This window comes from Eubalaena glacialis, chromosome 18 (assembly GCF_028564815.1).
Source record: "Eubalaena glacialis isolate mEubGla1 chromosome 18, mEubGla1.1.hap2.+ XY, whole genome shotgun sequence".
NCBI lineage: Eukaryota > Metazoa > Chordata > Mammalia > Artiodactyla > Balaenidae > Eubalaena > Eubalaena glacialis.
The window spans coordinates 62,383,528-62,400,831 of NC_083733.1; the positions used below are offsets into that span (position 1 = coordinate 62,383,528).

General features: G+C 49.9%; 1 protein-coding gene and 1 long non-coding RNA gene across 2 annotated transcripts; one reads left to right on the forward strand and one right to left on the reverse strand.

Annotated features, from left to right (window-relative positions):
- The first annotated feature begins 589 nt into the window (after positions 1-589).
- On the forward strand, positions 590-1,724 carry LOC133079084 (uncharacterized). Its single transcript, XR_009698038.1, has 3 exons — positions 590-731; positions 1,062-1,101; positions 1,647-1,724. It is a non-coding gene; the product is annotated as an uncharacterized LOC133079084 (long non-coding RNA).
- On the reverse strand, positions 1,060-17,295 carry HSD17B14 (hydroxysteroid 17-beta dehydrogenase 14). Its single transcript, XM_061174374.1, has 9 exons — positions 16,763-17,295; positions 16,215-16,253; positions 15,942-16,024; positions 15,353-15,419; positions 11,880-11,971; positions 2,006-2,110; positions 1,686-1,753; positions 1,473-1,569; positions 1,060-1,382 (listed from the first exon to the last, which is right to left on the reverse strand). Exons 1-9 carry the CDS (start codon positions 16,848-16,850, stop codon positions 1,209-1,211), a joined length of 813 nt encoding a protein of 270 aa, XP_061030357.1. The 5' UTR covers positions 16,851-17,295; the 3' UTR covers positions 1,060-1,208.
- Between the last annotated feature and the right edge of the window lie 9 nt (positions 17,296-17,304).

The window sequence follows — 17,304 nt, forward strand, 5'->3', positions numbered from 1 at the left end:
AGTTAGACGATTACAGCCCCTCAGGATCCCTCTAATCGCTAGCAATTCAAATCTGCACCAGTGTCCCCTACATCGTGCTCCGCGGTCACTGTGCCCCCCAAACCTTCCGTGGTCAGAGTTCCCCCAACTCCTGCATCCAGGTTACTGTGACACCAAAATATTGTTCCTCCTCTATCCTCAAACTCCGGTCCCTAGGTCACTGAGTCTGCGTAATTCTACCCTGGGACATTTTGCTCCCAAATTCTGTTCCCCAGTCCTAAAAGCCACAGGCCCAGCCAGTCAAATTCTGACCCCTCCCCCGCAGGGTGTCTCCCTGTCTTCCTTCCCTCCTCCGCAGTCCTCCCCCACCTCCTCGGCTGGAAGCAGTCAGGGCGCGGCGCCGAGACAGCGCCCGCCTCCGCCGCGGCCAATCAGCGATTGCCTCACACGCCCCCACCACCCCCACCGCCGCGGCCAATCCGCAGCAGCGATGCAGCTCCACCTCCACACCTGGGGGACTTATGCCCAACTGGGCCCCTCACCCCACCTCGGGGAACCGAGTCCGCTTCCTCCCAGCTCGGGAGTCCACGCCCCTTAGTTTCCTCCTCCCTCCTCCCTAGTTTCCTCCTCCCCAAACCCAGGAGTCCGGCCCCCAAGCCTTTCCTCCCTCTGACCCGGGAGTTTCAACCCCCGGCTTTCTCTTCCATCAGGACTTTTGGTGCTGGCCACCCTCCTACTCCGCGGGCAGCAAGGTCAAAACTCCTTTTCCCTAAGGGCCAAGAATAAAGCGCAGATCTTTTTGCTTTGCCTCCTCCATTATCTCCTAATCGGAGCTTAATTTACTCTCCCCTACGGACCTTTTTAATTAGCGTGCTGGCAAAGCCGACCTGCAATACTTTTCCCAGGAGACCCTGGCTACAGGCTCCTGATGCAAAGCCTGCCGGGAGTTGTAGTCCCTCGGGTCCAGGCCACGCGTGGGAATGCGTGGGGCTGGGTGGGGCGGGGGGACGGGGTCCTGGTGTGGTAGGACTCATAAAGGGCCGAAAATAAATGTAATGATGGCTTCCTCCTTCTGGCTGCAGAGCGCTTTTATGGGAACCTGTGCGGTGGTTTGGCACATTGGTAAGTGGGCTTGATGTCTAGAGTTGGGGGGGAAAACTGGAATTTGGGAGACTGAGTTTTGGGTGGGAGAGCCCTAGTCAGGGAGGCCCAAGTGGAAATGTGGGAGATCACGAAGGGATGGTGGGGGCCTCCACGGGGGCGCCCCGACCTGCCTTGCACCCATACCCCAGCTCCGCACCCCCAGTCACTAGCAGCTCAATCCCAGTGCAGAAGCTGGCTTCGGAGGCCAGGAACACAGCGGCAGCCCCCACCTCCGCTGGCTGGCCCATGCGGCCCAGGGGCTGGGGAGAGACAAGGGGAAAAGGAGGGTCAAGAGGAGCCACCACCTGACCGCCACCCCCATGCCACCTGGCCCTGGCCCCCACCCCTACCTGGGCCAGCGTGCCCTCTCGGATTGTGACTGTGGGGTCAGGTGTTGAGGCTGCCAGCTCTTCCCACAGTGGGGTCCAGATGTTTCCTGGGGAGATGCTGGGGTGAGGCAGGAGAGGGGGTCAGGGAAGTCTGCCGCAAACACTGCCTCTTGGGCTCACTCCCAGTCTTCTCAGCTCCCCCAGGAGACTCTCAGCCCACGTGGAGCTGCTCACCAGTTGGCACGGACACCATATTGACTCTCATCCAGGGCCAAGGCTTTGGTCATGGCTGTTACTGCCCCCTGCAGAAGACGGGGCATGGAGAAAGTTCAGACCAGAGAAGATGAGGTTCCTTTTGTCCTCTCCTCCCAACCAGGGGGCATCAAGCAGGGGCATCAGAAGAGGGAAGTCACGCTCTCCCTGCAGGTTTCATTGGGCTGCACCAGGCTCTGTCTCTTGGGAGACCCTTGATGTATAACAACATGTCACAGGTGGCGGCCATGCCTCAGGGCTGAGGCTCCTGAAGGAAGGGGCAGGGTACCTCGGTGGTGTACCTTGGTGGCCACATAGGGAACCGCCTGGGACTGGCCAATTGCCCCGACCAGGCTGGAGATGTTGATGACATTCCCCCGGCTCTTGCGCAGGTGAGGGAGGGCGAGCTGGGGAGACAGAAGGCAGAGTAAGCCACCCAAGCCCCTGGATCTCCCCCCGCCCCGTTGAAATGCATCCTGATGACCATCTCCCGGGTATGCTCACTAGTTGATCTGGGTACCTGTAGGGACAGCAGCCAGGGTTCTGGGTGCACCTTCTCTGGTTTGCCTCAGGGTCTCTGGGTCTCACCCCTTAAGGAGTCTCTCCTTGTCTGGAAGGGATTTTTCTGTCTCTTCTACTGCCTGCCTCTCTCTCTCTGTCTCTGCCTCCCCTTTCTGTGTTCTTGTCCCCCTCTCTCAGGGTCCCTGTGTCTCTCTCTCTAGGCCTTTGTATATTACTCAAAACTCCTGTCCATAACAAGATAGGAAAATGCAAGAGAGACCAAGATGGCTGCATATTTTACAAAAATGTGAGGAATCTCTTTTATCCGTGGAGAGGAAGATGGTTTCTCTGAGTTTTAGGGAAAGCTCTGTGGTCAGAATGTGCCATGGGAAGACTTCATGAAATGTACTCCGTATCCTGCCAACAGAATTGGCAACCCCTGGCTATCCGGAGGTCCCTAAACTAACTCTCAACTCTTTCTCTCTCCCTTTCCTTCTCTCTCCTTCCCACTTGGTCTCTCTGTTCTTCCATTACACATGACCTTGAATAAACTCAAATTCTATCCCTCCTCTTGCTTGCCTTGGGCAAGGACTGTTCCTGCCACGAAAGATTAATGGACACAAGCTGGCTCACCCAAGGGATACTCAGAATGGGAAGCTAAATTAGCTCTCTCTCTCCGGTTCACCCCACCAGCTCTTTCTAACCTCCACTCCCTCAGAAACGGCCTCCACCCTGTCCTCAGTGCTGTATCTTCAAACACTCCCCAAGTTCCAACCTCAGGGCCTTTGCATTTGCTGTCCCCTCTGCTCAGAATGTTTCTCCTGACATAGCATGTGACTCACTCCTAGGGTGACCAACTTTCCCCAGTTTGCCCAGGACTGAAGGGTTTCTGGGGACATGGGACATTCAGTCCACAGTTTCAGGGCTAAAGTGGGACAATACTATCCCCTCAGCAACTTCAAATCCTGTTCAAATGTCATCTTCTCAGTGAGGATTCCCTGACTGTTCTATTTAAAACTGCAGCCTGCCTACCCCTGGGTCCCCAGCCCTCTTCCTGATTCCTTTTCCCTGTGTCACACACCTCCTTCTGACATGCCATATATATTTTTTTACTTACTTATTTGCTTATTCTGTGTCTCTCCCACCAGAATGCAAAAACCCACGAGGGACGGTTGGAATTTCTTATTTTGATTCATCCCCCGTACTAAGGTGTCTGGCACACCTTAGTGTGCCAGATATCATTGATGCCAAATATCTTTGGCATCAATGAATGAAATTTATTGAGGATCTATTATGCGCCTGCCCCTGTTCTCAGCTTTTTTTTTTTTTTAATAAATTTATTTATTTATTTCTGGCAGCGTTGGGTCTTCGTTGCTGCACGTGGGCTTTCTCTAGTCACGGTGAGCGGGGGCTACTCTTCATTGCAGTGCGCGGGCTTCTCATTGTGGTGGCTTCTCTTGTTGCAGAGCATGGGGTCTAGGCACGCGAGCTTCAGTAGTGTAGTACGCGGGCTCAGTAGTTGTGGCACGTGGGCTCTAGAGCGCAGGCTCAGTAGTTGTGGCGCACGGGCTTAGTTGCTCCGCGGCATGTGGGATCTTCCCGGACCAGGGCTCCAACCTGTGTCCCCTGCACTGGCAGGCGGATTCTTAACCACTGCGCCACCAGGGAAGTCCTGTTCTCAGCTCTTTAGACAGATTAGCTCATTTAATCCTCACGACAACCCCAAAATAAGGTCTAGTCGACAGCCCCTTCCTCCAGGTGAGGAGACCGAGGAGCGAAAGGGTGACTGATGCTCAGAGGGTCACGTGATCGGTCACGAGCCAGTATTTGTGGCTTGGCCATCTGAGACCAAAACCCATAAGCAAATAAAAACTTCTGACAACTTGGGACTTCCCTGGCGGTCCAGTGGTTAAGACTCCACTCTTGCACTGCAGGGGATACAGGTTCGATCCCTGCTCGGGGAGCTAAGATCCCACATGCCTGGCAGCCAAAAAACCAAAACATAAAACAGAAGCAATATTGTAACGAATTCAATAAAGACTTTAATAATGGTCCACATCAAAAAAAAAAAAAAATTTTTTTTTAAAAAAAGAAACTTCTGACAACTTTAATTGTTCTCCTCCCTGCCTCCCCTCGCTCTCACCAGCCTTGAAACCCTGCCTCCCCAGGCCCTGCCCTGGCCATATTTCTCTCCTTAACCCTCATCACTCCCTGCCCAGCTGTTTAACTCCCTCCCCTCCCCCAACCTGCAAAGGTGAGGTCCATGGGGGCTGAGACGGGTTTATTCACCACCCTCATCCCAGCACTGGGCACACAGCTAGCGTTCAATAAGTATTTGTCCCACACTCCTTGTGGCCCCTTTCCAACCCTAACCCAGGCATTCCTTGGCAGGCATCCTCCCCCACTCCTCCTGCCAAGGTCGCCTGTACCTCTGTGTAGCTGCATCAAGGACCTGCTGGTAAGAGACCTGCTGACTCCCCGTGTCCCTCCTTCCCTTCCTCCCTTCAGACGCCCGATTTGAAACAGCCTGGCTCGCTCAGAGAACTCCTGCAGGCTCTCCCTGGCCTGACTCCAGGTCTCCTAAATGTTCAGGTTCCTGGGTCTGCTTCTCGCTCTCCGCGCCCTGCCGTGGGACACCCCCCCCCCCACTTTGCTGGGTTTCCACCAGCATCTCCTAAATCTTCCTTGGAGCCCCCTTCTGGAGCTCCTGACCTGGCCCCCTCGGGCATTTTCATCTCCATGTCTCGAGTGCAAAACTTACCCCATTGTCTCCCCCTAAAATCTGCCCCTCTTCCTGGTTCCCAGCCTCTGACATGGGGCCCGCTCCCACCCAGTTTCTCAAGCCGGAGACCCGGGAGATCTGGGGGTCTTCTGGAGCCTCCCTCACCCTCAATTCCTCATCAGACCCATCACCAAGGAGCTCTTGAATCTCTACAATTCCCTCCGCCTCATTAATTCATTTAACAAACATTTCGTGAGGATATATTATGTGCCAGGTACTGGGGTAAATGCCGGGGATACTGCAGGAAACAAGACCGGGAGAGATTTCTGCCCTCGTGGAGCCCAAGTTCCATGGGGAGGCAGCAAGAAACAGATACAAGTGCACTATGGAATGTTCTAGAGTGTACTTAGGGATATGAAACAAGAAGGAGAGCAGGAAGAGGGGGAATGGTAGTGTTGGGCTGGGTGCAGTTTCAAACAGGGTGCCCAAGGGAGGGCTTTGGGAAGGTGAGATTTGAGATTTTTTTTTTCATTCTTTTTTTTTTTTGGCCTCTCCTCACAGTTTGTGGGATCTTAGTTCCTGGACCAGGGATTGAACCCGTCCATGCCCCCTGCAGTGGAAGCGTGGATTCTTAACCACTGGGCCACCAGGGAAGTCCCAGATTTGAGCATTTTGAGTCCAGGTGTGAGCTGTAGGCATTTCTTAGAGAAAACCATGCTGGGCAGAGGGAACAGCGAGTGCAAAGGCCCTGAGGCAGAACCAGGCTGGGTGTGTTTGGCAGCAACGAGGCCACTGCGGTGGGAAGTGAGATCAGAGGAGCAACAGGGGCCAGAGTGTGTGAGGCCTTGAAGGCCACCTCTTCTCACGTGCACAAGTGCGATCATCTCCTGATACGAATTCTCACCCCACTTTGCCCACAGATTTGTTCCTCATACAAGAGACAGAATGATCTGTTACTACTAATGATCTGTTAGTATTAATGGGCTCACATCACTTCCTTGCTCAGATATCTTCTATGGCTTCCTTTTGCTCTTGAGGTCAAGACCAGATGCCTCAGCATGGCCATCCAAGCCTGATATATCTGCCCCCCAACCCCCTCCTGTACCACCCCCTTCACTCACTGCACTCAGCACCTTGAGAGCTCCTAGCTCTCCCACGGCCAGGCCTCTGCACAGGCTGTTCTCTGCCAGGAACACCTGCATCTCCGTGTAGCTCCATCAAGGACCCACTGGACTCTTAATGGCCTGACTCCCTCCCTTTGCCCCACCTCTCCCCTAGTTAATGTCATTCATGTTTCACTTCCTCCAAAAAGCCTACCCTGACCCCCAGAACAAACCAGCACCAGAACACAGTCACCCATATAAACTCGTCTCTTGTTTATTTAGTAACACTTGGCTGCCCCATGACTATAAACTCCACAAGGGCAAAGACCACGTGGTGTATCCCCAGCACCTACGAATGCTTGGTCAGTCTTCGATGACTAAATAGATGAACGAATGGATTGGTCTCTAGGAACGAATCCAGCTCTGAGAGTCTACCATGGACACTCCTGCGCTCAAACATCTTCTGTGATCCCTACTGACAAGATCTCATTTCCTTAACTATATAAATATCCCTAATTCCTCTGTTGTTTTCTCTAGCCTAGGGAATGGCTAACTTTGGCTTGTGTCAGAATCCACCAGGCAGGCCAAAGACCCAGAGATTCTGATTCAGGAGGCCTGGGGTCCCAGAATCAACATTTAAAGAGTTTTCAAGGGACATTGGTGGTGGTGATGATGATGATGGTGATGAAGGTGATGATGATAACGATGGGGGGATGATGGCAATGATGGTGAAGATGGTAATATGATGATTTAATAATGATGACGATGATGGCAGTGATGGTTATAATGATGATGATGGTGATGATGGCAATGATGGTGAAGATGGTAATGATGGTGGTAAATGATGACGATGACGATGATGGCAGTCATGGTGGTGATGGGAATGATGGTGATGATGGTTATAATGATGATGATGGTGATGATGGCGATGACGGTGATGATGGTGGTAATGACAATGATGGTGAAGATGGTCATGATGATGGTTTAATAATGATGACAATGATGGTGATGGCAGTCATGGTGGTGATGGCAATGATGATGATGATGGTAATGATGGTGATGATGGTGATGTGATGATGGTTATAATGATGATGATGGTGATGATGGCAATAATGGTGAAGATGGTTATGATGATGTTAATGATGATGATGGTGGACATGGGAATGATGGTGATGATGATGATGGTGGTGATAGTTATAATGATGACAATGGTGATAATGGCAGCAACTTACACATGTTGACAAATTTCTTTACAACAGGCACTGGGATAGAGGCAGGAAGAAGCAGACAAAAGTCTCTGCCCTCTGAAAAACCAAATGCAATCGGCAGACTTTGGAGCTTGGTGTGAACAAACCAACTGTAATAAGACATTTGGGAACAACTAGGTGAATTTAAATAGGGCTTGGGTATTAAATGGTATTAAGAAATTACTGTTAATTTTCTTAGGAGATCTGATAGTAATTTGGTCATGTAAAAAAGTCTTAATTTTAATTATTAACATGAAGTTAATTTTTTTTTTTTTTTTGGTCACCCCACACTGCTTGCAGGATCTTAGTTCCCAGACCAGGGATTGAACCCAGGCCCTTGGCAGTGAACGCGCAGAGTCCTAACCACTGGACCACCAGGGAAGACCCCCAAATGTATTTTTAAGTTAAAACAATATTTGGCTCTCCCTTGCCTCTTAGATGGGGGGATAACTCTGAGGTGCATGTTTCTCGCTGACTCCCAGAGTGCCCCCAGGGGATGGTGCCCCACCTGGTGGTAACTTGCTTGGTGACGCCCTTCATCAGCTGCCTGGCAACTACTCCCCAGGCTGAAGGCAGCGATTCCTGGGATCGCCTTCCATCCATCCTGCCCTTCAATCCCCACCTGGACTCTGCTTCTGGGGGAACCCCAACTAACACAGGTGTGGCCACAGTACCATGATAAGAATTCTAATAATCTGAAAAAGAAAGTCTCTAGATTAGCTAAGATCATGATATCAATGTCAATGTTACTCTGATTGTGTAAGAGAATGTTCTAGTTTTTAGGAAATACCCTCCAAAGCACTGAAGGGTAAATAGACATCATGCTTGCAACTTACTCTCAAATAGAGAGACAGAAGAATAAAGCAAATGTGGTAAAATGTTAACAATGGGGAGTCTGCGTATACAGGACTCCTCTGTATTATCCGGGCAATATTTTGTAAGTCTTAAATTATGTCAAAATAAAAATAAATAAACGTTCTAATCCATTGGTAGTATTTATGAAGTTCTTACTAATGAAATTATATGATGTCCGGGTAGGGGATGGCAGGAGGCAATGGATAGAAGAAGCTTAACAAAATGCTTATAATTGCTAAAGGGAAATGGAGATGGAGGTTCTCCTGTTCTTAAAATACACCCAGGTGGTTTCTGCCCCAGGGCCTTTGCACACTCTTTTGGCAAGTGAAACACCCTGTGTCCTACTTCTCTACTTCCTTCCCTCCCATTCAAGGTTCAGCTCAAACTTCACCTTTTCCCTTCTACTTCTCCCAGGATTCATTTGCCCAATATGTATCTCAGAGACTGCAAACTGAGTGAGGTGGATTGGCTGCAAGAAACAGAATGGGGCAAGGTTCACGATAAACAATAATACCTTGCAGACAGTAAACTCTGTGCCAGGTATGTTCTAAGGGCTTTGTGGGTATTTAATGTAATCTCATTCAATTCTCAGGACAACGCTGTAAATTAGCTACCACTATTAGCCTCCTTCTACAGATGAGAAAACCTAGGTGCAGTGAGACTGAGTATCTTGCCTGACGTTACAAGTAGGAAGTGACAGAGAACCCAGGCAGGTGGACCCCAGATCTAGACCCTCATGTCTGCACCAGCCACTCACACGTAACAGAGTCAGGAGGCCAAGGAGGGAGAGCTGGGGATTGGGGTACAGTGGGGAGCCAGGCCACATTTAGCAGACTGTCGCCCTTGCCATGGGTCCAGTTGGCCAACTTTTCAAGAGAAACCAGAAATCCAGTTGTTTGTGAGAAATTTCTCTCTTTTTAAAAATGCTGGCAATTAATGAGGGAGGGAGAGAAAGAAAAACACACACACACACACACACACACATGGGAAGCCCCTGGTGGTCCAGTGGTTAAGGCTCCGTGCTTCCAATGCAAGGGGCTCAGGTTCGGTCCGTGGTGGGGCAGCAAAGATCTCACATGCTGCCAGCACGGCCAAGGAAGGGGGAAAAAAATACACACACACACATACACGTTACGGGCTGTGGTGTGTGCATGCCTTATTGTACGGAGGTGCCAATCTTATTATTATTATTATTATTTTGGCCGCGTACCACTGACTTGCGGGATCTTAGTTCCCAGACCAGGGATTGAACCCGTGCCCTCCGCAGTGAAAGCGCGCAGTCCTAACCACTGGACCGCCAGGGAATTCCCAGGAGGTGCCAATCTTAGAAGGTGAACAGAAACTGGGGACAGGAACCAGGGTTGATTGGTCGAGAGACAGATTATCCAACTGCCCGGGGATATTTCACCTGGATCTCGGATGAGATCTGGGGAAGCACCTGAGCTTCTCCACACAGGTGACCCCGGACCCACTCCGTGCCCCTCTCCCCTCTGTCTACATTCGCTTTCCTGAGCTCCTCTAGCCTCAAGCTGGTGCGCTCCAAACTGATGTCTCCAGGCCTCAACCTTTGCCCTAGACCCATGGCCTGCACGCAGATGTCTGGGGGGCATCTCTCACTCGACAGCTCCCCACCCCGCCTGCTCCTCCCCAGGCTTCCCCAGGGCAGCAGATGGCAACGCCTTCCTGCCGGTTGCTGGGGATTGGGGTTGGGGGAAACAAACAAACAAACAAAAACCCCACCCACTCCTTTCTTTCTCAAGTCTGCCGCCACATCTAGTCTATAAGGAAATCTTAACAAGTCTACCTTTAAAATGCATCCAGGGATTTCCCTGGTGGTCCAGTGGTTAAGAATCCGCCTTCAAATGCAGGGAACTCGAGTTCGATCCCTGGTCAGGGAACTAAGATCCCACATGCCACAGGGCAACTAAGCCCGCGTGCCACAACTAGAGAGCCCTAACACCACAACTACTGAGACCGTGCGCTCTGGAGTCCCAGCACCACAACTAGAGAGAAGCCCGCAAGCAGCAATGAAGAGCCCACTCGCTGCAATGAAGATCCCGCGTGCCACAACTAAGACCCAAGGCAGCCAAATAAAAATAAATAAACAGAAAAACTTATGAAAAAAATGTATGCAGAATCAGACCATTTCTCACCAAATCCACAGCCACCAGCCTGGTGGGATCAAACATCACCTCCTCTGGCCTGGACCATCCCATCGTCACCTCCTCACTGGCTTCCTGGCCTCTGCCCTTGCCCCCCACTCTGTTCCCCACGTGGCCACCAGACGGCACCAGATCCCACTTAATAGCAGTTCGAGGTCCTCTGCTCCGAACACTCTATGGCTCCCAGCTCAGACAGTGTCAAAGCCAAGTCCTCTCCGTGGTTTACAAGACCCAGCACGATCTGCCCTCAACTTCCAGCCTCTCCCTGCTTCGTCTGCTTCAGTCACGCTGCCTTCCTCGCTGTCCCTCCTACACGCCAAGCATTCCCACCCCAGGGCCTTTGCACTGGCTGTTCCTCTGCTGGACCGCAATTGCCCACATACCTCCTTGGGGTCTTGACTCAAATGTCACCTCTTAGGGAAGCCTTCTGACCACCCACCCTGTCTAAAAGAGCACACAGATACACATTTAAAAAACAAAAAAAAAAAAACCTTATCTAGTAAAGATCATACTGAATTATTTTATTTATGGGTGAAATAATGCTATCTGAGATTTGCTTTCAAATACTCCAGAAATGGTAAAGAAAAGAAAAAGTGAGGAGTCAACAAGAAGCAAGAATGACAGAATGGGGGCTTCCCTGGTGGCGCAGTGGTTAAGACTCCGCCTGCCAATGCAGGGAACACGGGTTCGATCCCTGGTCCGGGAAGATCCCACATGCCGCGGAGCAACTAAGCCCGTGCGCCACAACTACTGAGCCCGCGCGCTCTAGAGCCCGCGCTCCGCAACAAAGAGAAGCCACCGCAATGAGAAGCCCACATACTGCAACAAAGAGTAGCCCCCACTCGCCACAACTGGAGAAAGCCGGCGCGCGGCAATGAAGACCCAACGCAGCCAAAAATAAATAATTAATTATTTTTAAAAAGTATTATAATGGGGAATTCCCTGGCGGTCTAGTGGTTAGGACTCTGCGCTTCCACTGCAGGAAGCACGGGTTCGATCCCTGGTCGGGGAACAAAGATCCTACAAGTCCCGCAGCACAGCAAAAAAAAAAAAAAAAAAAAGTATTATGATGATAAATTAAATAAATAAATAAAAAGCACTTTGATGAAAATAAGTTGTTATCATAGAGAACGAATATGTACATGTAGGTGCCATATGAGCAAGGGTAGTCAGAAAAGGCCTTTCTGAAGAGATGGTATTTGAACTGAGATAGTTAAGTAGGAGGCGATTTTGGGAAGATTCAGAGGAAAGGCGTAGAGGTAGGAGATACTCTTTGCTCCTAATAGCTATTCACTGGGTAGCAAAGCTGTAACTGTCTATTACTGATTCCTTGTCCTAACTCCTTTCTCCAGATCCTTAACATCCCCCACCACTACCACCACACCACTTTGGAAGGTTCTGGAAGGTTCCTAAGAAGATCGGGCTATGTAGCAACACAGGTAGCTTTGGCCAGATGTAGGGATCTGCATGCATTTCTTTTCTACAGAAATGGAGTCCTTCTGGAATAAGATCAAAGCAAGGCACAGAAAACATTTGGCTCTGAGACAAAGTGGGTCTGACAATCTCTCTGTCAGGAGGCTGCTCACCTTGGTCAGGGTATACGTCCCCAGCAGGTTCAGCTCCAGCAGCTGCCGGAAGCCCTGGGCAGAGGTCTCCTCGGGCCACTGCGGAGGTGGATCTAAGGGTGGGGGTGGAAGAGAGAGAGAGGAGAGGATGAGGGAACCATGAAGACAGGAGAGCAGGGAAGGGAAATAGGCACTGCGGGGTGCAGGGGGGAGGAGTGGCAGACAAGAGGGTCAGGGGTCCTGAAAAGGAAAGGAGGCTGCATAGTGGTTACTAAAAAAGTCGTCTCAAAATTGGATTAAGAAGATGTGGTTTGTATGTACACTTGGAATATTAGCCTTAAAAGAAAGAATGAAATATTGCCATTTGCAGCAACATGGATGAACCTAGAGAATAGTATGCTTAGTGAAATAAGTCAGAGAAAGACAAAAACTGTATGATATCACTTATATGTGGAATCTAACAAATAATACAAGTAAATATATATGCAAAATGGAAACAGACTCAGATATAGAAAACAAACTTGTGGTTACCAAAGGGGAGAAGGAACGGGAGAGGGACAAATTAGGAGTATACAAACTACTGCAGATACAAACTACTATGTATAAAGTAGATAAGCAACAAGGATATACGGTATAGCACAGGGAATTATAGACATTATCTTGAAATAACCTATAATGGAATATAGTCTGCAAAAATACTGAATCGCTATGGTGTACACCTGAAGCTAACATAAGACTATAAATTAACTATACTTCAATAAAAAAAATTAAAAGGAGCAGGGACTTCCCTGGTGGAGCAGTGGATAAGACTCTGCACTCCCAATGCAGGGGGCCTACGTTTGATCCCCGGTCAGGGAACTAGATCCCACATGCATGCCACAACTAAGATTTCACATGCCACAACTAAGGAGCTGGCAAGCCGCAACTAAAGGAGCCCTGGATCCGCAACTAAGACCTGGTGCAATCAAATAAATAAACAAATATTTAAAAAATTAAAAGGAGCAGCAAAAGAAAAAACAAACAAACAAACAAAAAACCAGTCTCAAGACCAGAAGGCCTGGGTTCAAATCTTAGCTCTGACACTTCTTGGCTGTGTGACTTTAGGCAAGTCACTTTGCCCATCTGTGCCTGTTTCCTCATCTGCAGAATGAGGATAACACTTTGTTCTCAGGCTTAGAAACTTCACAAGTCAATATTTGTGCCTGACACTTAGTACTATAAATTTGTTTGTTAAATAAATAGAAGGAGGGGACTTGCCTGGTGGTCCAGTGGTTAAGACTCTGCACTCCCAATGCAGGGGGCCTGGCTTCGATCCCTGGTCAGGGAACTAGATCCCACAAGCCACAACTAAAAGATCCCACGTGTCGCAACTAAGACCCAGCGCAGCCAAATAAATAAATATTTAAAAAAAAAAATAGAACTGCGTGGATGGAAGAGGGACAGACAAATCAACATTCAGAAGAAAAGAAGCAGGAAAGATAGGAGTAAGAACAGGAAAAAAAAATAGAAACTGGGAAAAATGGACCCTGAACCTTCCAAAGGCTTTAAGAGTCAAAGTGGATGAAGGGACAGAGAGATGGGAAACAAGACAATGGAAAGTTAATGAAATATTGGATTATTCCTCCTGGAGACCCAGGGCTTATGGCCTTGCTTCCTTCAGAGAACAGTTCAAACATCTTCAGAGAATCCACCCCAGACCCTCTGTCCAAAACAGCCCTTGCCATTCTCTAAGCCCTCAATCAGATTTATTTTTCTTCATAGCCTTTATCACTACCAGACATGCTGATATATACAATCAATTCTCCTTATTCGAGGCAGCTATAGTCCACAAAGCCACAGCGAACACTGAATTAGTGATTATTGACCCATTGCTCCTAGGGGAAATACATATATATAATATTACATTATAACATATATATGCTATTAACTGAAAGTTTGTGTCCTCTCACCCCAAATTCCATATGTTAAAATCCTAACCTCCAATGTGATGGTATTTGGAGGTGGGGTTCTGTGGGAGTTAAGTCATGAGGATGGCTCCCTCTTGAATGGGATTAGTGCCCTTATAAAAGAGACCCCCATGAGGTCCTTCGTTCCTTCCACCATGTGAGGCCCCAGCAAGCAGGCCCTCACCAGACACCAAATCTGCTTCTGACTTGATCTTGGACTTTCCAGCCTCCAGAACTGTGAGAAATAAATGTTTGTCATTTAAGCCACCCAGCCCATGGTATTTCTGTTATAGCAGCATGAACAGACTATGACAGGACATATATGTGTATGTATATATGTACATATGTATATGTATATAGTTATATGGCTATCTAACATAAATATTATAATCTTAAATCCTAAAAACAACCCATACTGGCAGACTCTATTTTATTTATTTTGCAAATAAGGAAGTGTTAAGTGACTTGTCTGAGGCTGCCCCATTCACAAATGCCAGAGCTGGCATTCAAACCCATCCAGCTGGCCCCAGAGGGAGCTCCTTACAGACACTGCCCTCTCCCGTCTCCGCCTCTGGGCATCTCTCTGTTTGAAAGCTGAACCCAGAGGGCAGAGCACCACCATGTTTGACCTTAGCTGGGAACATGTGCTATGGGCAACTCAAATTTTTGCCACTCTGTGCATGTCCGTGAAAGCGCAGTGAGTACTGATTCTGGGGTTACAACCCACCCTGCAAGGAGGTGAGTTCGCAAATACGGAATCCGCGAATAATGAGGATTAACTGTATCTGTCTTTTCTTCTCTATTTCCTTACTCTACAATGTGAATCCCATGAGGACAGGAATGCTTGGTCAATTTTGTTCACTGCTAAATCCCCAGTCCCTAGGACAGAATGTGGGGCATAGTAGATGCTCAATAAATATCTGTTGAAAGGATCAAGGACACAGAGAGAAAAGATGCACTAGTATCTGCCGTCTCTAAATTCTTACAACAAGAGAAGGGAAGTGCAGCCCAGAGAGGGTAAGTCAATTGCTCAAAGTCGCCCAGCCAATAAGAGAGGCTTCTTTCTACCATGGCCTTGCTGTGTGACCCCAGTCCAATCAGTTCACCTCTCTGAGCCTCGGTTTACCAATGTGAGGCATTCTTATGAAGGGTTAGCATGAAGCTGATGGCAATTTCCCTTCAAAGCCTCCCCACCAAGCCCTATAGACCATGTGTAGAGAGTACATCTTCTCAGTCATGGAAAAAGAGAAGGGCCATCAGTCTCACTTCATAGATAAGAAACTGCGGCTACAAGATGGCAGCTATTTGCCCAAGACAGTTCCGGTAATTATGAGGCTGAGCAGTTTCGCTATTCAATACTCACAACGACCCTATAATGATGACCAGGATGGTGATTTTCATTTTAGAAACGTAGAAACGGATGCATAAAAGGGCTAAGGGCACAGGCCTGGGGGCACACAGCAGGTATGGAACAGAGCCAGCATTGGGGTGGGAAGCCAGGAGGTGGTTGACACCAGTGGAGAACAGTCCTCAGGACTCATGACTCACGGTAGCCAGCGTTGTTGACTACACAATCCAGGCGGCCGAAACGGTGGATGGTCTCAGAAATGAGGGTCTGGGGAGAAAGATATCTTGTGAGTGAGCAGTGCTGGCACCAGGCCTTGTGGAGCCGAGGGTCCCAAAAGTGAGGTGGGGACAGGAGTCACAGCTGAGGGGCCAGAGACCAGAGGGCTGGTGACATTCACACTGTGGTCACTACTCCAGAGACCTGGGGCTGCAGTGCGGGGGCAGATGTCAGAGATACTGGCTAAAGAGAAGGACTAGAAACCCTGAGGAAAGAGAAAAACTCTTACAGAAAGAGACCCACTGTGAGGAATTTATTTGTCCCAATCCACATGACAGGTGCGACAAGAGCCTTGAAGGAGTGGGAGATGAAGGAGAATCTTCCCAGGAGACACAGGACCTGGCCGGCAGAGTTAGGGAAAGCCTTGAAATGATACTGAGCTGAAACCTCTGGGACGGGTACAATTTAGCCAGGAGAAGGGGGAAAGGCAGAGGGAACAGCATGTGCAAAAGCCTGGGGCGGGGTGGAGAAACAATTGGAGATACCAGGGGTAGGGACAGAAAATACGCTCACCCTCACATCTTCTTCCTGAGTCACATCACAGAGCAGAAAGACAGTGCCAGGAAGCTCCCGCTCCAGCGCCCGACCCCCGGACTCTGCAGGAAGAGAAGGGCTAGGGGTCTGGACTCTTGGGTCTGAGGGAGGAGGAGGCTGGGGACCTGGTTTCCTGGGTCTGAGGAAGGAGGGGGCCAGGGGTTTGGACTCCTGGGTCTGAGAAAGGAAGGGTCTGGGGGCCTGGACTCCTCCTGGAGGGGTGGGGGTGAGGACTGAGGGACCCTCACTCACCATCTTTGTCACAGATAACCACTTGGGCACCGCTTTCCACTGAGGATGGGAAGAGAACAGGTTACCCCAGCACAGGCCTTTGCGAAGCCCTCTGCTGCCCTCTAGTGGCCACCTGAAGTGGGGCCGTCGCCCACTATGCTCCCCTCGTGACCCCAAAGTCTCATGATAATCCCCTAGGACAAAGGGCAGAAGTTTTGATACATATTCCCCTTGGCTGCTCCAGGTGCTTGCTGGAGCTCCTGAGCCTCCATCCCTGGGTTCCAGAGTAAACCCTAAATCTGCAAGAGGCATGTTCCCCCAAACCACCCGTTTTGTAGCTATTACTGAGATCCGCAGAAAGGGAGTCAATGGCGTTTGGAAATCCGCCAAAATCTCAGGCCCCAGGCTACCACTGCCTATCTTTTCATTAACTTTGTAAATGGGATTTTATAAGATAAGAATCTAGATCCCAGTACAGAAGATACTTCTTTCCACACCCATTAATTATCCCCCCAGGGGCCCTCCTCTCCCAGACTCCCAATATTCAGAGCCAGCCAGACCCCACTCACCGAAGGCTCGAACGATCCCGGCTCCGATGCCGCGCCCGCCCCCGGTCACGACGACCACCTTCCCAGCATAGCGCGTTCCCGTTGCCATTCCGCGTGAGACTGTCTCTCCCTCTGTCACTCACTCCAGGCTTCTATCCACCTCAAAGTCCGGTGAGGTCGTGGGGTCGAACGGTAAATAGGGGCTGGATCCTGGAAGCCCGGCCCTGGGGGGCGTTGCCAGGAAAGCCAGAAGCCTGGAAGGTTGGTCCCAGCCCAGTCCTCCCTCAGACCCAGAGGTCCGGATCCCCAAATTCCTCCTCCCTCAAACTCAGGATTCCTGGCGTCTGGCCCCCTCTGCCCTCGGACCCAAAACTCCAGGTCCCTAGTCTTCTCTTCTTTCAGATCCAGGAATCCGGGTATCCAGCCCCCTCCTCCCTCAGAACCAGTAATCTGGACCCCGAGCTTCCTCCTTCCTCAGACCTACAAGTCCGAGGTCCTTGTCCCCTCCTCCCTCGGGGCCCAGAAGCCCACGACTCCGGCTCTACCCCTCAGAGACACCAGTG

Excerpts from the sequence above, each read along its gene's own strand:
- HSD17B14 (XM_061174374.1), bottom strand. The coding sequence starts at position 16,850 with ATGGCAACGGGAACGCGCTATGCTGGGAAGGTGGTCGTCGTGACCGGG. Across the intron at positions 16,025-16,214 it reads GGTTATCTGTGACAAAGATG|AGTCCGGGGGTCGGGCGCTG; the intron begins GTGAGTGAGGGT and ends CTCTTCCTGCAG. Across the intron at positions 2,111-11,879 it reads GGACGTATACCCTGACCAAG|CTCGCCCTCCCTCACCTGCG; the intron begins GTGAGCAGCCTC and ends CTGTCTCCCCAG.